Consider the following 21,217-nt stretch of genomic DNA (forward strand, 5'->3'; position numbering starts at 1 on the left):
TGTTGAAGGCAGAGGTAATGGCATTGAGAGACCAAGACAAGGGGCGATACTTACCTTTGATTCACAAATGCAGAGCCAGGACTATCTGAAGATGCTTCCATGATCAAATGGCTGGCATGACAATATATCGTAGAGGCATGGAACATTGTTCCTTTCCCCTGAACTGGCACCTATTTATCTACTTGCATCTTCATGATTTTGAATAGCTAAATTGGCAGGACACACAGACACAAACAGACATGCACACACCAGAGGTGGTATTCAGCAGGTTCTGACCAGTTCTGGAGAACCGGTAGCAGAAATTTTGAGTAGTTCGGAGAACCAGCAAATACCACCTCTGACTGGAGGTTTTACAATATCCTTCCCCTGCCACGCCCACCAAGCCATGCCCACAGAACCGGTAGTGAAAAATTGGGAATCTCACCACTGGCACACACTATATGTATATGGAAATAGAGATGGATATAGAGATGGATAAAAAACAGGAACCAATTTTAATACTCATAAGCACACCTTCATTGTCACATCAGGTGTCTACATGATTTACCCCCCAAAATCATTCAGAGTTGTACACATTTTTCTTTTGATTGAAGACTGTCAAAAATAACAATAAGTCTCATTAATTTATTCAGAGAAATGGGTTAAAGTTGCTCCAATGTTCATGTTGATATTTTATCTATTCTTAATATATAGAATGTTAGCTGTCTCTCTGTTTCTCAGCCTCTCTCATCTATCTAACTCATTTATCTATCTATGAGTGATCTTACATTATCCATCCAGAAGAGACCAATCAAATATATATTTGAAATTAACTGTTTTTTTAATAGTCAGAACATCATCCCGGAAAATAAAATATAACACCAACCTGTATAGCAACAAAAACACACATAATTAGCCATAGTCCTTAATTTAGTCTAAAATCATATCAGAACATCTCTGGTAACAGTTTATCTGGCCTGGTTTCAGAAATTTTATTAATGTCATTGATGATAGTTATGATTTAACATGAATTCAGATTGTGACAATTGAAGGATATGATTAATTGAAAGAGTTTGAATTGTTTTAGCAACTTTACTACTCAATTATTATAATTCAAAATTCACATGGAATGAAGACAGATAAGAGACAAGATGTAAGACATTATTTCAAGGTATGGGATTTTACACTGCATGTATAGTGAACAAAAATAAACACCAACACAAGGAGCCTTAATGGGTTTTCATCATCAGATGTTCCTTGGTGTTCATGTCAGGTCTCAGTGTAATAATGTAGCATTTGGGGATAAAAATGCAGCCCAGTAAACCCAGGCTGGAGGCCAGGATGGAGAAGATCTGCACGGCTACCATGTATTTCCCTTTGGTGCTCAGGTAGGTGGGGACAAAGGAGATCCAAACACTGCAGAAAACCAACATGCTGAAGGTGATCAGTTTGGCTTCATTGAAGGTCCCTGGCAGATTTCGAGCCAGAAATGCCACCAAGAAACAGATGGCAGCCAGAAAACCCATGTAGCCAAGGGCAGTGTAGAACATGGCCACTGAACCTTCATTGCACTGCAGCAGGATGTGTTCTGGCTGGGAATGAAAGTCAGAATCTGGGAACGGTGGAAAGACTCCCAGCCATGTCATACAGATGCCTACTTGAATACCAGAGCAGGATAAAACAATTGAGTGGGCCAGACCCTTCCCCAGCCATTTCCTCATCCTGCTTCCTGGCTTTGTAGCGAGGAAAGCTACCACCACCATTACAGTCTTGGCCAGCAAAGAAGATACGGCAACAGAGAAAACAATACTGAAAATGGTTTGTCGAAGGAGACAAGTCATTTTCATGGGGCAACCGATGAATAGAAAGGAGGTCAAGAAAGAAAACAGGAGTGAAACCAGGAGGACGTAGGTGAGTTCACGGTTGTTGGCTTTGACCATGGGAGTGTCTTGGTGTTTAATGAAGATTCCCAGAATAAAGGCAGTGGTTAGGGACAAAGCAATGGCAAAGAAAGTCAGGATGAGTCCCAATGATTCTTCATAGGATAAGAAGCTTATGCTTTTAGGGACACACTGATCCCGCTTCTTATTGGAATACTGGTCATCTGGACACTTTTCACAATGGGCTGCATCTGGAAAAAAATTGGTTAGTGCGTATCTTTCTGCTGCTGTAGGAGCATGAAAACTGCATCAGAAATCAATTATTTCATTTTCAAGGAATAATATCATGTTTCTGCCCAGGGATATTCATATGACACAACATTAGTTAAAATAACCAACAACCTTTTTAAAGACTGAAGATGAATGTGGTTATCAGCTCTCAAAACTTGTCCTCTTTCCCAAAACCAAGCAAGAAACTAACACCTCAATAGATTATTTTAATGCTTGCATCATCGTACAAAATTCGGTGATAGTGCTCAATCTTTGAAATGTTTGTGGATGCCTTCAAGATGTGTAATGTTTTTTTCTTGCTTCTTGATCAAATACCCCCAAAAAGCAATAGAGAATTTTGATTGTATCCTGATATTTTGTTGTTTTTGAAGCCACCGACTGTACCTTCTTGCCCAGAGAATGTTCCTTCCATACACAGAGAACAGTCATAGCAGCAAACTGGGGCTCCCTCTCTCACAAGCTTGGCATAACCTGGGGAGCAACTTTCTGTACATCTTGAATAAGGCACCGTCTAAACATAAACCAAAAGATTAATCAGGGCAATATATAAATTAGAGGCAATATATAAAGGGATGTGGTGGCTCAGTGGCTAAGAAGCTGAGCTTGTCAATCAGAAAGGTTGGCAATTGGGCAGTTTGAATCCCTAGCACCACGTAATGGAGCGAGCTCCCATTACTTGTCCCAGCTTCTGCCAACTTAGCAGTTTGAAAGCCTGTAAAAATGCAACTAGAAAAATAGGGACCACTTTGGTGGGAAAGTAACAGCATTCTCCACGTGCCCTCAGTGTTTAGTCATGCTGGCCACAAGACCATGGAAATGTCTTTGGACAGTGTTGGCTCTTCAACTTTGAAATGGAGATGAGCACCACCCTAGAACTGGAAACAACTAGCACGTATGTGCAAGGGGAACCTTTACTTTTAAACATAAACTGAAAATTAGTATGAATTAGAAGGGTTTACTGAAATCAACTGGCTTCCAAAAGTCAGGATCACATTGAGCAAAATCAGTCAAGAAGTCAGTGGCATGAACTCTAATTACTCTATTTTACGGACTGAGGATTGCTTCCTATTTTCACACTCTAACCATTCCCAAGTATAGAAGAGCTTTCTCCTAGCTCGCTTTAATGTTCTGCCCACAGCACTACTGGATGAGCAATTTAAGAGGCTCCCGATTAACGAGAGGCTATGCCCCTGTGACAGAGCTGAGGTTGAAACTGTGGAGCCTGTCCTTTTATATTGCCCTATGTATAAGCAGGCAGATCTAGTTACTGTCTCTCCTTGAAAAGACTCTTCTAGACCCAATTTAGTAATTTGCTCTTATATTGTCTAGGGATGGCTCCTCATATATCACTTCTTTGGCTTCCAATTTTTTTAAGAGCTGTAACCATCAGAGGAGAATGCTGTAATTCCCCTTAGTTAAGTTTTTGGTGACCAATTGTTCATGATTATTTTTCCCATGTTCTTCTTTTGTTGTACTTGTGTTTTGATCTCTGACCGCAAGTAAATATTATTATTATAATTACTCTACTTGCAAATGGCAAATGAAGGGTCGTTCTCTTTCCTCTATCAATCTCCACTGAAGAACCCAAAACAGACTGGTTGCCTTATTCTTCTTTCCAAAGGAAAGAAGTTCCATTGCAAAAGGTGTTTCTCCTTAGAGCATGTATGAGAATACAATAACTTGTATATATTCTTTCTCCATCTTAGCTTTCTCAGGAAACCTCCAAAATCAAGCTTTCTCTAGAGTCCTATCTTTCTCTCCTACAACTGATCATTGTATCATCATATGTAAATGGCTTTTTTAGCTGCCCTCATTTCCCTCACCACATTCTTAATGATATCTTCCTCTTATGCAATTCAGTGGGCTAAACCCCTTTCCTATTTTCTCCCAAAGGTGCTTTTTCAAAAGACAACTGATCTTTGTTTTCCTTGAAGATGTTTACTTCTCATTCCAGAAGCTTCTTCAGTTCTGACTGAATGGTGGTGTATGGAAGGATTTATATTCTTTGCAGTCATCTGGTCATTAGCAGTCTTTCTGAAAGTTGCTGAGGTCCCTTGGAATTTATCTGTGCCCTCAGAGCCACGTGAATATGCAAATGGGTGTGGAACCTTACTGCAATTGCTGAATCTATATCCTGTTTACAAGACAGTCATTTCAGCAGTTCAAAATCCTTCCATCCTCCACCATTCACTCAGAACAGAAGAAGCTTCTTGGATGAGAAGTGAAACATCTTCAAGGGAAAACAAAATCCAGGTGCTTTCTGAAAAACACCTTTGGCACAACCATTACCTGGATGACTGAGAATCTCCATAGGCATTCTGGATTTTCTCTTACTGAAAACAAGTTAATTTCATGTACTATAAATTATGGCAACATATTCCAGTTTAATAATATAGATTGCAAATTCTGCAATGCAATGCGGCAGGTTCCAGTGTGTGATAGATTATTGTAAGGCCTCTAAAGTAAAATGATATCTAATAAATTAATGAGGCTTTAAGTTCTCTTAGTTGGAAATTATCCCCATTGGCCTCAACAACAATTATTTCTGAACAGAAAATTTACACATATGGAGATAAGTAAAAGAGCAAAATCCAAGCAGCCTCAATTACTTTGTTAAATAAGGTTGGCCATTGGATGGCACTTTGATTGACAGAAATCTTGACTTCTGAAGAGGATTGGCTTTCTACACTCCCAATTTTCACCCCAACATTTGATTTGTTCCAAACCGATGTCCAGTGCAGGATATCAAAGTCACCAACAGGAACACCATTTTCATCAAAAAAATTCCATCTCTGGAAATATTGTGATATTGGAAGTTCCTCAGGAACCTATGAAGCTGCAGATACATAGAAAAAAATATTAAAATTCGAGCCTTTATTCAATGTTTTTCTTGCTCTTATTCTGGATTGAATGGACTCTGAATAATTCAACCTCTTGAAATCATCACTACAGTCTGAAAGAGATTTCATGGGAAGCTTCTTTCAGTCATTCTCCAGGAATTTACAGCTCTTTGTTCAATATTGATCTCACTTTCTTGAAAACATGGAAGAGATAACACCACCATCAGGTGGCTTTGTAACTGGTTGGCAAACTATGTTCAACATGTAATCCTCTGGGGAACCCCATCCACATGGAGGGAAGTAAGCAATGAGGTATCCCAAGCTTCCATTTTAGGCCCAGCACTCTTCACTCATCCTCCCTTCAGCCATCAGTGGGAATGTCCTTGGTTCCCAAGGGAAAGTATTTTGTTTGATCATTTTCACTATGGGGAAAGATCCTATGAACTTTGGTCCTATGAACATTTAGAGTCAGTTTAATGTCAGTGTCAGGATTCCAGAAGTTACCCCCATTTAAATCATGAGTCTCGAGCCAAACTTCCAAAACGTAAAAAAGATTGATTGGGAGTTAACTTCTCCAGCACTGCCTGGGTGTCGGAGAAAGTATTTTGTTTTGGCTACAAAACCCCAGTTATCTTTATTTCCCCTCCCTATCCCTCAACTCTAGTGTGGCAACCCTGAAGCATCAAAATGGCCTCAGTCAGGTCAGCTTCAGGGTTGACACTCACTCTCAAATGCCACTAACTGGGCAATTGCTCTTTGGAATATCTCATCCCTTTTGACATCTAATTTAATACTGGAGAATTGGAAGGGGAGAATCAATTGAACCTCAAAGGAGAGGACTTACCTGCCATGGCTGTACAATCTGGGGTGGTTGATGGTATCCAACTTGCATTCTCCTCTTACTCTGTTGGGAGGAAGAGGCAGCATTGAGGACCCAGGCCACAATTTGAATTATTTGGGAAATACTGGAGGAATCCTGAGACAGGATTCTTGCAATCACATCATGGGGCGGGAATTCCCATTTCTCTTTTTCTCTGCATTTTTTCCAAACTTTCTTCGATAACAGAGGACTTGAATAAGAACATTGGAATGCTTCCTTTCCATATAATACAAGCATAGATATATGAGATTTAAAGTCGTAATACTTACTCCTTTTTCTCTGGATGAGGAAGGAAAACAAAGCCTGTCTATTTTGGAGATCAACCCAGAGATCAAAAGCACTTACACTTAAAGCTGTCAAAGTTGTGGCAATCCACACCCTTCCCACCAGGGACGTATTAGTCCTATCAATTATTTGTATTATTGCTGCTAACATTCCTGAGGCCTGATCATCCAGTTGGCATACTATAATTTTTATTTGACTCTCGATAAGAGAATGAAACATTTTCCTTTTTTCTTGCATGAGAGTTTCTCCAGCACTTGTCTTCATATTTGCTTCTGGGACAGTTCCTGAGAGGACAATGCAAATCCCATTTTTTAGAGCGAGAACTTCCAAGCGTCTTTTGAATTTTTCTCCTCTTTCGTTGTCCTGAGAAAGGAGGCCAATCCACGTCCATTGGAACTGCAGGAGCAGCTGGACAATCGCTGAGTAAGGAGGTTCTTGGTTTGGGGTCATCCAATATGAAAAAGGGAAACGATTCTTTTGCTCAGCCATCTGGTTGATGACACTGTAGTTGATCTAAGATAAGAGAGAAGGTATTGGCAGTTTGTGACAGTTTTAATGATGAAAGTCAGATGGTAAATCTAAGGGCCTGAGAGATGTTTCAAATGATAACTGCATGGATTTTGTTAGTTCTCTTGATGTTCTGTCCTGTTGTCTTGTATGCTCACTTTGAAACCAGGTGTTACTCATAGCCAGGTATCACTCCTGGCTTGCTCTCTAGTAAGAGTAAAAGAGAGGTGGGGAGAGATCTGATAGAGCAGTTCGTTGCTATGATCAGAAGCACATTCCATGTATACCATTCTCCAGATTGTGTCTCAAGTTACCAAGCCCAACCAGAGAGGCATGTTTTCCATAGCCCAGCAAAAGTGCTTCGTTGGAGAATGTGATTTATGACACACCCTGGGAGGAGGAGGGAAACAGGGTCATAGTGAACTGTAAATTAAGTGGGGAAGAGCCAACTGCACGTGGGCAAAGTGCCAACATGTTGTTCCTAATAAATAATTTGATTTCTTTTGAAATTTGGCTTGAGGCTTGTTGTGAATCAATAAAAGTTGATATTCTAAATGCAAATCAGGGATTGAAAACCTGCAGACTTGATTGGTCCTTGTACAACAACTTGGGATTGGGCCAGAACTAGACCCTGATTGGCCACTTTGGGAACACTTCTTATTGGTTAGTAGTTTGAACCTGTTGCAAGTTCATTGGTTAATAAGGTAGCAGCTAACCCTATAAAAGGGTTACTGCTGCCCATAGCTTTGCTCTGTTCCATTCTGATTCCTGTTATTATTAAAGAGTTGAAGTCACTGGTCAGATGTCTGGTCTCCTTATTCTCCAAACTTAACACTGGCGACGAAGGTGGTATACGGAGACCGAAGAGCTGACTAAACCTACAGAGCAACCTACAGAGCACGTGGTCGAACACGCACCATCAACGGCAACATGGCCAGTGGTGCCGTACCACCCGCTCCATTCAACCCAGAAACCGAAGACTGGGAGGCCTACATGGATCGGTTCCAGATGTTTCTGGAGACCAACAATTTGAAAGATGCAACAACCGGCAAAAAAAGAGCTATCTTTCTAACTCACTGCGGGCCAACCGTATTTAAGATGGCAAAATCACTTGCCAAGCCAGCAGAGGTAAGAGAAATGGACTGGGACGTCCTCGAGCCGCTACTAAGGGCTCACTACGCGCCTTCCGTGCCAACCCTAGTAAGAAGACACGAATATTACCAGAGGGACCAACGGAAGGGCGAAAGCCTTGCCAATTACATCGCGGACCTCCGGAACCTAGGAGGCCTCTGCGGATTTGCAGACCTAGAAGAAGCCCTCCGGGACCGCCTGGTTCTGGGCCTAGAAGACAGCACGATCCAGAGTAAAATTATGGCCAAGGGGGACATCAGCCTCACCGACGCCCTTAAGGAAGCCTCGGCAGCGGAGGCAACCAAGAAGTCGGCAGCCCAAATGCGCCGCACCAACGCTCCGCTACGTAAACTCGCAGAGGATACTTCGCCTCGCTCGGAGAGACACCCGGTATCAACTCACCACGAAGACCTAGAGTCCCCGTCCGACAGCGATGAGGAAGAGGTCAACCGACTTCGAACAGAGAGAGACCAGTCCACACAACACTCATTTCGAGCGTGCACCGGCTGTGGAGCCAATCACCCACGAGCCGGCTGCAAATTCCTTGACGCACTCTGCCGCCATTGCGGGAGAAGAGGTCACATCGCAAAGGTTTGCAGAAGCAAACAGAATTCCAAACCCCGACAGGCCGAATGCCAGTCTTCAAGATTCTTAGGCACACACCAAGAAAAAGTGAACCACTCCTACAGAAACAAACCGTCCACCACTTCCACCAGGCGCGAAGAAACCCGGCGGGAAGAGACCCACCAAACAATCACCATAGGCCACGCTACATCCCTTGATGCCGGGAAAATCCGAGTGAAGATCGCCATCGAAAACAAACCTTGCGTGATGGAGGTAGACTCGGGATCTTCCCTCTCGATGGTGTCGTGGAAAACGCTCCAACAGCTCATTCCCGCGATCCGCCACCAAGACCTTAACCCTCAAAGGGTTATAATCAAAGATTATCAGGGAAACAGAATTCCCGTTGTCGGGTCCCGCAGATTCAGGTCTCATTCAAGGACCGCACCGTCGCACTACCACTGACTGTTGTGGATCGAGACAGGCCTAGTCTTCTAGGCCTTCAATGGTTCGGGCTGCTCAGAATCACTGTAGCCGAGTCCACAAGGCCGAAAGCGTCGATTGGGAGGAAGACCTCGTGCAAGAATTCCAAGACGTTTTGCGAACGGACTAGGCAAGTATAAGGGGACCCCAATCTCATTTAACTTGAACCCTGAGATAGCACCCATTCGCCTTAAACCGCGTCGGGTGCCGTTCACCTTGAAGCCTAAAATCGATGAACAACTCGATAAGCTAATAGTGCAGGGCGTACTGGAACTCACCGACCACGCCCGCTGGGAAACCCCAATAGTGACGCCTATCAAGCCTGATGGGTCCTTAAGAATTTGCGGAGACTACCGGGCTACATTAAACCACGCACTACAGCAAAGTGCTTATCCAGTACCGGTAGTACAACATTTGCTCCATTCCCTGGGTGGCGGAAAGTTTTCGCCAAACTAGATCTAGCCCAGGCGTATCAACAATTGCCGGTAGACCCAACCACAGCTGAGGCACAAACGATCGTAACACATAGGGCGCATTTAAATGCAACCGGCTCCAATTCGGGGTAAGCGTCACCCCTGGAATCTTCCAGAGTTTAATGGAAAGGTTGTTACAGGAGATAAAAGGCGTTGTCCCATATTTCGACGATGTACTCATTGCCGCCCCTAACAGAGACATTCTAGAAAAAGACTCAGAGAGGTTTTACGAAGATTCCAGAATGCAGGCCTCAGAGTAAAAAAGGATAAATGCCAGTTATGTACCGAAAGAGTAGAATTTTGGGATATCTCCTGGACAGCCAAGGAATTCATCCCACCGAAGACAAATTACGAGCAATTAAAAAGGCACCCACTCCAAGGAACAAGGCAGACCTACAGGCGTTGCTTGGACTTATCAATTTCTATAATGTTTTTTACCCCACAAAGCAACAGTAGCTGAACCATTGCATAGACTATTAGACAAAAAAGCAACGTGGGTTTGGGGGCAACGGGAACAACATGCTTTCCAACAAGTAAAGAAATTGCTAACCCGGATTCAGTACTTATGCAGTACAACGAGACTCTGCCGCTCACTATCACGTGTGACGCGTCGCCTTTTTGGGGTTGGGGCAATCCTGGCCCACGTGTTACCAAACGGAGCGGAAGCCCCCATCGCGTTTTTTTCACGAACCTTAGCTAAAGCTGAACGAAATTATAGTCAGCTGGACAAAGAAGCTTTAGCTATTGTTGCTGCAGTTAAAGATTTCATGAATATGTTTATGGCCGTGCATTTACAATAATCACTGATCATAAACCGCTACTGGGGATCATTGCGGGTAATAAACCAACCCGTATATATTGTCCCCCAGAATGACCCGATGGTCCGAATTCTTGGCGGCCTACTACTACACCTTGCAACACCGCCCGGGAAATCGATTCTCCACGCTGATGCATTGAGCAGAACACCACTTCCAGACTCTGTTGTGGATCCAGCCCCAACCATCTCAATGCTCCAGATCGAAGCTCTACAGGCACCACCCTTGACGGCTAGAGACATTGCTTTTTGAAACGAAACGCGACCCAGTTCTGCGACACATACTCCGCTGGGTTGAACGGGGTGGCCGACGGACCAAATAGCACCTGAATGGGTGCCTTTCAAAGCCCGCCAAACCGAGCTGTTTTCCCAAAAGGCTGTATCTTGTGGGGCGATCAAGTCGTAATCCCTGACAAATTGCAACAGACTGTTTTGGCGGTATTGCATGAGGGACATCCGGGTATTGTGCGGATGAAATCACTCGCACGCAGCTACGCTTGGTGGCCGGGAATCGACAAAAGAATCGAGGCCTGGGTCGCTACTTGCCAACGTTGCCAGGGCGTCAGCAACGCCCACCTAAAGCAAGCCCAACCGAATGGGAAACGCCGAGGGGACCGTGGTCCCGTATTCATATTGACTTTGCGGGGCCTACCAAAGGGCACACTTTCCTGATTACTGTCGACGCCTATTCTAACTGGCTCGAGATTCATCGAATGCACACAACTACAACAGGCTCAGTTATTAATAAATTAAACAGACTATTTGCCACACACGGGTTTCCGGACGTGTTGGTCTCGGACAACGGCCCTCAGTTCACTGCATTGCCCTTTGAGCAATATCTTGCCGATCGGGGCATCCACCATGCGTTAACCTCGCCCGCGCACCCTGCGGCGAATGGGCGTGCAGAACGCATGGTACAATTCGTAAAAAGACCCTTCACAAAATGGAATTTGGCAACATCGACGAGAAAATCAATCGAATTCTCTTGTTGCAACACATCACGCCTCACAGCGTGACCAACAAAACGCCCGCTGAACTTCTTATGGGCGGAAACTCCGATCGCACCTTGACCGGCTCCACCCGCTTTCGCACCAGAAAAGCCTTTCGGTTCCAGCAGCAAATGCCGGGAATTTAAGGTAGGCGATCTAATCTTTGCCAAAAACTTTTCCGGCGACCTGTTATGGATACCCGCAACCGTTACCCACCTCACCGGGCCTAGATCGTACCGCCTGCTTACAGACGATGGGAGGGTGTGGAAACGCCACATAGACCAGCTCCGGTTGAGATTACCACCCAGCGGTCATGGCCCCCCGGTTTCTCCAACTCAAGGGGGAGGAAGCATCGAGGAGGGTGACTTTGATACAATTAATAGCGGGCCAACGGAGGCCCTACAGCCCAGTGAAACACCGGAGCGTGAAGCGGGAAGGGAGTTGACTTTTCCAGGGAACTTTAATACGGGGGAAACTGAACTGCTAAACCCCGAAGAAACACGGAGTAGCAGAGACAACCACAGCGAATGCAGCACGGAATCGCCGTGCAGCGAAATAGAAGTTAATAAAGGTCATCCAAATGCTCCACCGGAACCGGACATTAGACAAAATCCGGTGGAGCCTCGGAAATCATCCAGGCAGACCAAACGGCCTGTCTATCTTGAGGATTTTATTACAGCTCCCCTCAAACGGAACCCAAGGGGGAGGGGTGTTGTGAATCAATAAAAGTTGATATTCTAAATGCAAATCAGGGATTGAAAACCTGCAGACTTGATTGGTCCTTGTACAACAACTTGGGATTGGGCCAGAACTAGACCCTGATTGGCCACTTTGGGAACACTTCTTATTGGTTAGTAGTTTGAACCTGTTGCAAGTTCATTGGTTAATAAGGTAGCAGCTAACCCTATAAAAGGGTTACTGCTGCCCATAGCTTTGCTCTGTTCCATTCTGATTCCTGTTATTATTAAAGAGTTGAAGTCACTGGTCAGATGTCTGGTCTCCTTATTCTCCAAACTTAACAAGGCTCATGAATTAATTAGAACATTTGTCAGAACCCTGACACCAGGGAGCTCTGAATTATCTGTGGGTAATTATCTGATCACGTTATAACTCTGTGGATCATCCACCCACTCAGTCAATTAGTCACTCAGAATAGAGCTGGAAAGTCTTTCAGTCCATCCACCTGCTCAAGCAGGAAGCCCTAGTCCAGGGGTGTCAAACTTAAGGCCCGGGGGTCGGATCTGGCCTGTTTGATGCTTCGATCTGGCCCATGTTTCCACCCTGGAAATAGCAAAGGACTGGCCCACAGTGCCTCTGCCAGTGAAAATGCAGCTAGAGAGGGCAGTGAATGGCTCTCCTGAGCTCCATATTGGCAGGAGGATGTACCATTCAAAAACAGAGCGCTGTTTTTGTTGGCAGAGCATTTGGGCCACCACAGGTGCCCCCTGACACAAGTGACATCATGCAGGCCATGCCCACCTTGGCCATGCCTCCCCCTGAGGTAAAAAACAACCCTGATGCGGGCCTCAATGAGATCGAGTAACAGCCCTGCCCTAGTCCAACCCCCTACTCAAACAGGACACCCAATACTATTTCTGACAAATGACAATCCAGTCTCCTCTTTAAAAACCCCAGTGATGAAGCACCCAAAATGTCTGAAGGCAAAGCTGTTCCCGTGGTTAATTGTCCTCAATGTTGGGAAGCTTCTCCTTAATTCCATGTTGTTTCCCTCCTTTATTAGTTTCCATCCATTGTTTCTTGTCCTGCCTTCTGGTGCTTTGGAAAATAGATTGACCTCCTCCTCTTTGTGGCAGCCTCTCAAATACTGGAATACTGCTATACACTCGTGGAATATCTTTTTAAACTGACAAACATATTAATTTATCATAGATTATTACTGCTTATTTGATGGTTTCATACATTGGGCTTGAAATATAGTTTGTTATATCTCCCCTCCCCAGCAATTGTTTAATATTGGTATATTGTTTCATTGTCTTCATTCATATCTTGTGGAGGCAAGTTGTTCCGCTGATTAATTGTTCTAACTGTCAGGAAATTTCTCCTTAGTTCTAAATTGCTTCTCTCCTTGATTGGGTTCCCCCCATTGCTTCTTGTCCTGCCCTCAGGTGCTTTGGAGAATAGCTTGACTCCCTCTTCTTTGTGGCAGCCCATGAGATATTGGAACACTGCTATTATGTCTCCCCCAAGAAAATGTTTTGCTTAGATTTCACATTCTTATAGCTTCGCCACCATTTGAATAAAACACTTCAACTTCTCTTCCAGTGGGCCAGCCTCTTCTGGAGCTCTGGAGATCTTCAAAAATATAAGCAACCCATGGGCAATGGGATGTAGGAAGGAAGTGAATCCAGGAGGCTAACAAAGCAGACCCAGTGCCTATGGAGACCCAGAGCAGGATGTGGGGAGGAAGGATCTATGGGGGTCCCAAGGGATTGTAAGTGAGCATGAGGTATCAGGGGAGACTTTGGGTGGCCTCTTCCAACTCTAGGCTCTACATGGCCTTCCCCACCCTGAGATCCTGAGATCCCTTGTTTGCATTTAACAACCTGTGCATTCAATTAACAAATGCATTGGGCCAATCAGGGACGTATCATGTTTATTTAATGTGATTCAATTAAATGGATCCTCAAGTTACAAATACACACACACACATACAATGCATAGGCATATATACAGACACACAAACCCATATACAATGGATATACACATATGTGTGTATGTGTATATGTAGCATATACATACATGTGTGTGTGTGCATATGTGTATAATACATACATTGTGTGCATATATGTGTGCATGTGTGTGTGTATACACACAAACATACATGGGGAGGCGGTGGCTCAGTGGCGAAGATGCTGTGCTTGTCAATCAGAAAGTTTGGTAGTTTGGCCATCAAATCCCTAGCACTTCATAACTGAGTGAGCTACTTGTCCCAGCTTCTGCTAACCTCGCAGTTCAAAAGCATGTAAAAATGCAAGTAGAAAAATATGGACGACTTTGGTGGGAAGGTGACAGCGTTCTGAGTGCCTTCAGCATTTAGTCATGCCAGCCACATGACCAAGGAGATGTCTTGGGACAGCACTGGCTCTTCAGCTTTGTAGCGGAGATGACCAATGCCCCTTAGAGCTGGAAACGACTAGCACGTATGTACTAGGGGAACCTTTTCCTTTACCTGATATACATATGCACACACACACACACACACTTTGTGAATTAAAAATTCTTTCAGCTCTTCTAATATTTATTCTCTGACTTTCAATTTATTTGGAGAAATATATACAAGTGCTGCCTTCTAGGCAAATCTGAACAATTTACAACATAGAATTAATTTCATTTGGCTTTATACCTGTGGAATTTTATAGATGCTCAAGACATTGGAAATATGATCAAAGAGTTCAGAATCCATCTCTTTAAGCATCGCTAGCAGGTTCTTTTGTCTTCCACATCTGTAGTTTGGGACGTTCTCCTGTCCTGTAGACAGTACATCCAGCACAGCCTCATATGTCATTCTTGCACTGAAAAAGTTCTGATAGATATTGTAGCCCAGCGTGATGTTGGGTAAGAGCCTTGAATTCTGGTTGACTTCATGAACAGCCAACAAGTAGGGCAGAAGGTAGTAGAAGGTGTTCTCACTGCAACATAAGAAATTTCATCATCTTTTTTTTTTTGCTCTATATCAATGATTTATGTGTTCAACTTAAAAGCAATTGTGTTCTTTTTGCCAATGATGTAAAATTATTCTATTCTACAGATAATTCTGTTGTTTTGCAAAGTGATCACAACTATGTGTCTGAATGGTCATCTATTTGGCAACTTCAAATTTCAATCAATAAATGCTCTGTGTTACATATTAGTAAACATACCGTATATACTCGAGTATAAGTCGAGTTTTTCAGCCCATTTTTTGTGCTGAAAAAATCCCCTCGGCTTATACTCGAGTCAGATCCCTCTGAAAAAAAATGGTGTGGAGTCGCTGCTGCGGCGCGCTGCCCAGTCCCGCCGCCTCGGGAAGGGGAAGGCAAAGCGCTTTTGCCTTTCCCTTCCCGGCCGGGCTGTTGGGAGTCGCTGCCGCCGGCGCGACCTCAGTCCGCCGCCTCGGGAAGGGGAAGGCAAAAGCGCTTTTGCCTTTCCCTTCCCGGCGGCTTTGTTGGGAGTCGCTGCCGCCCGGCACGACCTCAGTCCCGCCCGCCTCGGGAAGGGAAAGGCAAGAGCTTTTTGCCTTTCCCTTCCCGGCCGAGGCTGTTGGGAGTCGCTGCCGCCCGGGCGGCCCCAGTCCCAGCGTCGCCTCGGAAGGAAAGGCCACGGCTTGGAAGGCCGCCGCTGGAGCGGCTGCGCGCAGCCGCTGCGCTAGCATCGGATCGGGCGCGCCGGACGGTTCCGACTGAGCCCCGAGCATCGTCTTTGGCGCCCGCCCAGCACCGCGGAGCTCCTGTACCGGGAGAAGGGAAGACACCCGCCCGGGCGGGGCAGGGAGAGGAGCTTCTCCCGCCCGCCCCTCTTTCCGCACCACCGGTGTCCCCGCAGGGCGACCCCACCCGCAGTCGCCGCCGCTTGAAAGAGACGGGCCGGGGTGGGTAGAAAGGTGCCGGGCGCCCTTGGAGGAGAAGGTCCCGCGTTCGCCTGTCTGCCCGCAGATGTCTGCGAAGCAGCCGCTGCTACGGGAACAGTTTACTGCCATCGCCCTCAAAGGGGGCAACCAGACAGGGAATCCGAGGGCAGCGCTCGTTGCGTGCCGGAGGTGACAAGCCCCGCTCGGGTGGACGTGTTGCCCAGAGACCCCGGACGAAGCAGCGGCAAAGCTCCGCTGACATCCGCGGGCAGACAGGCGAATGCTGGGACCTTCTCCTCCAAGGGCGCCCGGCGCCTTTCTATCCACCCGGCCCGTCTCTTTCAAGCGGCGGCGACTGCGGGGCGGGGTCGTCCTGCGGGACACCGGTGGCGCGAAAGAGGGGCGGGTGGGAGAAGCTCCTCTCCTGCCCCGCCCCGGGGGTGTCTTCCACTTCTCCCGGTACAGGAGCTCCGCGGTGCTGGGCGGGCGCCAAAGACGATGCTCGGGCTCGGTCGGAACCGTCCGGCACGCCCGATCCGATGTTAACATAGCGGCTGCGCGCGCAGCTTCGCTCCAGCTGCAGCCTTCAAGCCGTGGCCTTTCCTTCCCGAGGCTGCACGGGACTGGGGCCGCCCGGCGGCAGCGACTCCCAACAGCCCCATCCGGGAAGGGAAAGGCAAAAGTGCTTTGCCTTTCCCTTCCTGAGGCGGCGGGACTGAGGTCGCGCCGGCGGCAGCGACTCCCAACAGCCCCATCCAGGAAGGGAAAGGCAAAAGCGCTTTGCCTTTCCCTTCCCGAGGCGGCGGGACTGAGGTCGCGCCCGGCAGCGACTCCCAACAGCCCCATCCGGGAAGGGAAAGGCAAAAGCGCTTTGCCTTTCCCTTCCCGAGGCGGCGGGACTGGGCAGCGCCGGCGGCAGCGACTCCCAACAGCCCCATCCGGGAAGGGAAAGGCAAAAGCGCTTTGCCTTTCCCTTCCCGAGCGGCGGGACTGGGGCGCGCCGGCGGCAGCGACTCCCAACAGCCCCATCCGGGAAGGGAAAGGCAAAAAGCGCTTTGCCTTTCCCTTCCCGAGGCGGCGAGACTGGATCCGCGCCGGCGGCAGCGACTCCCAACAGCCCCGGCCGGGAAGGGAAAGGCAAAAGCGCTTTGCCTTTCCCTTCCCGAGGCGGCGGGACTGGGCCGCGCGGCGGCAGCGACTCCCAACAGCCCCATCCGGGAAGGGAAAGGCAAAAAGCACTTTGCCTTTCCCTTCCCGAGGCGGCGGACTGGGGCCGCGCCGGCGGCAGCGACTCCCAACAGCCCCATCCGGGAAGGGAAAGGCAAAAAGCACTTTGCCTTTCCCTTCCCGAGGCGGCGGACTGGGGCGCGCCGGCGGCAGCGACTCCCAACAGCCCCATCCGGGAAGGGAAAGGCAAAAAGCACTTTGCCTTTCCTTCCCGAGGCGGCGGGACTGGGGCCGCGCCGGCGGCAGCGACTCCCAACAGCCCCATCCGGGAAGGGAAAGGCAAAAAGCACTTTGCCTTTCCTTCCTGAGGCGGCGGGACTGGGTCCGCGCCGGCGGCAGCGACTCCCAACAGCCCCAGCCGGGAAGGGAAAGGCAGGCGGCAGCGACTCCCAACAGCCCCAGCCGGGAAGGGAAAGGCAAAAGCGCTTTGCCTTTCCCTTCCCGAGGCGACGTGAGATAGTGAGATCGTTTCCCAAATTAATTATTTTTATTTTTGAAATTTACCAGTAGCTGCTGCATTTCCCACCTTCGGCTTATACTCGAGTCAATAAGTTTTCCCAGGTTTTTTGTACAAAATTAGGTGCCTCGGCTTATATTCGGGTCGACTTATACTCGAGTATATACGGTAATCTGAATGTCAAGTATAAGCTAGGTGGCATTGATCTAGCAAATGACCCTCACTTTGTCAAGGACCTAGGTGTACTTATCTCTGACAATTTATGCTCCAATGGTCACTGTAACAGTGTTGCTAAAAAAGCACTAAGAGTTGTAAACTTAATTTTGCAAAGCTTTTTTTTCTGGAAACATTGTATTGCTAATTGGAGCTTATAAAACTTATGCCAGACCAATTTTAGGGTATTGTTCAACTGTTTGGAACCACCACCATATATCTGACATCAGTACAATTGAGCAGGTTTAGAAGTACTTCATGAGAAAAGTCTTGCACTCTTCTGTAAACAATAGAATTCCTTAGGCTCAAAATTCTCAGTTTGGATAACTTAGAACTGTGTCGCTTGCAGTGGGATCTAAGTATTGCATCCAAAAATGATACGTAGTCATGTTTTACCTGTAAATGACGTTTTCTGTTTTAATCGCAATAATGGGCGCATGAACAACCACTTTAAACTCAATGTAAATATTTCTAAACTTGACTCTAAAAATGTATGATTCCTGTAATAGGGTTGTCAAAGTCTGGAAAGCCCTACCTGATTCGACTTCTGTGGACCTAACGTCATATTTAAGTGGTCAGTAGAGGGGGGCATGCATAAGTGCACCAAATGTCCCTGTCAGTGTATTTTTTTATTCTCTTATTCTTGTTCTTGTTTTTGTTTGAGAAATTGCAATAAATAAATAAATCTTCAGTTTGGACTTTCATGAAAGCATGTCATGTTTAGTGTAGCTTTATATCTATATAGTGCAATGCCAAAAAGATAATCAGATACTCATTATTCAATTAAACTATTCCATTTATTTGGACTTCGCAGGTGATAAGACATTTTTGAAATTTCTATGAGAAATTAACACCACTAGGAGCTTCTTGCCAAAAGAAATATCAGAGAGAGATAGCAAGCTTATTATGTCAGGATCAAAGGAATCCTATCAAAATCACCAGAACTGATTCTACCTATAAATTTCTCCAAATTATGACTTGGGAGGGAAAAATGAGGAAAATTATACTTATAGTTCAGTAGCTAGGTAAGGAAAACAGTTACAATAGTAATAGTAACTTTTTAGTCAAAAAGAAAGTGTGAAGGTTTCTTGCTATTGTAACTGCATCAAACTGCTTAGAATAAACTATTGCAAAACCAAAGTGTTTATTTTATTGACTTACCTATTTACAAAGCTAATATATCACTCATATCAATTCACAACAATCCATAAAATGTAATTAAAATCATACCCTTACCCCCAGGCACCAGACTAGATATGCTCACAGCTCGCAACCCCTATTCCTAGCCCAATGCTTTTGGGGAAATCTGAATCTTCCCACTCCTCCAGAATGTTAATAAGAGATGCTACCAAGTGTATATTGTGTATGTTGTGGTTATATTATCTGATTTCTACCTGTTATTCCACCCTGGACATGATTAACAGCTGGATTCAAATGTTTGATTAGACCTTTTTTTAGACCTAGAGATTTGCTGCAGAATATTCATGGCTTTAGAGTTATTTTCCTATATTCTACAGTTAACTCCAGTTAATGTGATTCCTCTGTGACTAAACATTAACTTATCACATAAAGTCTCTCCCCTCCTTAAATTTGGTTTTTAAAAGGTATCCCTTTTATTTAAATCAAAAGGAACAGGGAAACCACAAAAATGTTAAAGGGTAGAAAGAAAGAGTGGGGTGAGTGGTAGGAATTGTAGAGTAAATATAAGGAAGGGGAAGAAACAGTGGGGAGAAAATACAAGAGATCTCACTCTGTTCTAAGGTATTCATTCAATCACTTTATTGGGAGTTACTGCTTCACTATTGTTCATAAATAAATAAAATAAATATGAATAAATAAGTTGCTGACTCCACAGTACCCAAGGCAATAATTTTGAAAGCAGGCAGAACCCATCCAGGCAAGATTCATCATGGGACAGAGTTGGCAATGCCCAGTGTTGGTCAGTGTTGAAGCTGACACTTGTGGAAGAACTTAAAAGGAACTTTGCAAACTCAGGTTTTACAAAATCATCAAGTTCCCCAGGAGCCTTTACTCTAAACCAAGGGTCTTCAAATTTGGCAACTTTAAGATTTGTGGACTTCCAGATTTCCTGAGCTAACATGATTGGAGGAGGAATTTTGGGAGTTGAAATCCACAAGTCTTAAAGCTGTCACGGTTCAAGACCCCTGCTCTAAAGGAAATTGGGATGAGCAATAATGGCTTGCTTTTCTCTCAGAGTGAGGAATAGAAGAAGTGAAATCATTCCTAGAAAAAATATTGGAGCAGGTAAAATCAATCACCAGAATCCTGGACATGCTGACAATTACCTTTTCAATTGGTGGGTAGGAGTCTTCGAGAAGGAAAATTGGTACAATCGAGCTAAGACTCCAGACATTATTCCAGTAATCCAGTAGTCTCCTGGTTTGTAGTAATGGAACCATTCCTTTTCTTCCATTATCACCTTAAATGGACATTTCATCAGCATACTGGCACAGGGAATTTGAGACAGAAGCTGAAGCAGAAAAAGTTGTACATGCAGCAGTATCAACATTTGACATATCGTGCAAGAGATCCTTCCTACAGTTCTTTCTTCAGCACAGAGTTAAATCTCAGAGATCACAGAAGACCACAATTACAGTGAGGAAGGCCAGTTTGCCCCCAAATTTGGAAGTTTTATCTTCCAACTTTTAGACTGCTATAGTATTTGTCCAGCTTTACTCCAACCTCTGCCCTCATCACTGAAAGAGGCTGTTACAAATCAGATTATCAGGTGCTGTCTATCTTATTGGTTGTCACATTGATTGGCAACTAATTGTGGTGGTGGAAATCCCAAAGGAGAATAAATAATCATTATTTTTAACATGTGAAGGGGAATTGGGAATGAACGTTGCCACAAAAATGGGCAGTTGGAGAAAAGAGTTTTGTTTGACTCAGGAGAATAATCCTAATTTGAGAATCAAGAAAGGAACAATTCAGGGAAGTTTGATTGTTTTTTAGTCTGCAAACTTATTCTTGAGATTCTAAAGCTTAAAATGTGAAAAAAAAAAACTTCAATGTTCTTGAACTAGGTGATGGGCCAGTATCAGTGGTGGGATTCAATTTTTTTTTACTACTGGTTCTGTGGCCGTGGCTTGGTGGGCCTGGCAGGGGAAGGATACTGTAAAATCTCCAGTCAGAGGTGGGATTTTCCAGTTTTCCGAATTACTCAAAATTTCCGCTACCGGTTCTCCAGAACTGGTCAGAATCTGCTGAATACCACCTCTGGCCATTATACTTCTTTCTCATTCTGTCTGATGTGGATAAGGCCATCTTTCTCAATGAAGGTTATATACTCCAGAATGGTTAATTCCAGATCATGATATATCGATCAACCTATTGGAGGCCCCTGTTAAATGTCTTGTATCTTTCAAAATGTGGATGACTATCAGTCTTCATGGTTACAAAGAAGATCTAGTCAGAATTCCCTGGTGCATTAATCAGAAAAATAGCTTATTACTGACTTCTTCATGATGTGGTGATATTTTCTGTTTCTTAGATAGGGAACCAAGAGATGGTGCTATATCAGTACAATACCAACAATAGCTGAAGGTGAATGGCTAAACAGCATGAGCTGAGCCATGGCCAATGCTATATGATGTGCAGGTATGAGTCCTACTGCTAA

At 45.2% G+C, this 21,217-nt stretch overlaps 2 protein-coding genes across 2 annotated transcripts in view; one reads left to right on the forward strand and one right to left on the reverse strand.

The window, feature by feature from the left end:
* The window catches only part of LOC113426308 (uncharacterized), a 532,245-nt gene that overhangs the window by 391,679 nt on the left and 119,349 nt on the right, over positions 1-21,217 (forward strand). The window lies entirely within an intron of this gene.
* On the reverse strand, positions 1,209-14,552 carry LOC148131622 (vomeronasal type-2 receptor 26-like). Its single transcript, XM_087953973.1, has 3 exons — positions 14,478-14,552; positions 2,535-2,661; positions 1,209-2,110 (listed from the first exon to the last, which is right to left on the reverse strand). The coding sequence occupies exons 1-3, from the start codon at positions 14,547-14,549 to the stop codon at positions 1,209-1,211; spliced, it is 1,101 nt and encodes a 366-aa protein (XP_087810099.1). The 5' UTR covers positions 14,550-14,552.

The sequence above is a fragment of the Notechis scutatus genome, chromosome 2 (genome assembly GCF_049901735.1).
Source record: "Notechis scutatus isolate UNSWTSFEM ecotype Mainland chromosome 2, rNotScu1.2, whole genome shotgun sequence".
Taxonomy (NCBI): domain Eukaryota; kingdom Metazoa; phylum Chordata; class Lepidosauria; order Squamata; family Elapidae; genus Notechis; species Notechis scutatus.

Coding starts and splice junctions, on each gene's coding strand:
- LOC148131622 (XM_087953973.1), bottom strand. CDS start 14,549: ATGCTTAAAGAGATGGATTCTGAACTCTTTGATCATATTTCCAATGTC. Junction 2,662..14,477: donor GCATCTATAAAATTCCACAG/GTATAAAGCCAA, acceptor GTTTATGTTTAG/ACGGTGCCTTATTCAAGATG. Junction 2,111..2,534: donor AACATTCTCTGGGCAAGAAG/GTACAGTCGGTG, acceptor ATTTTTTTCCAG/ATGCAGCCCATTGTGAAAAG.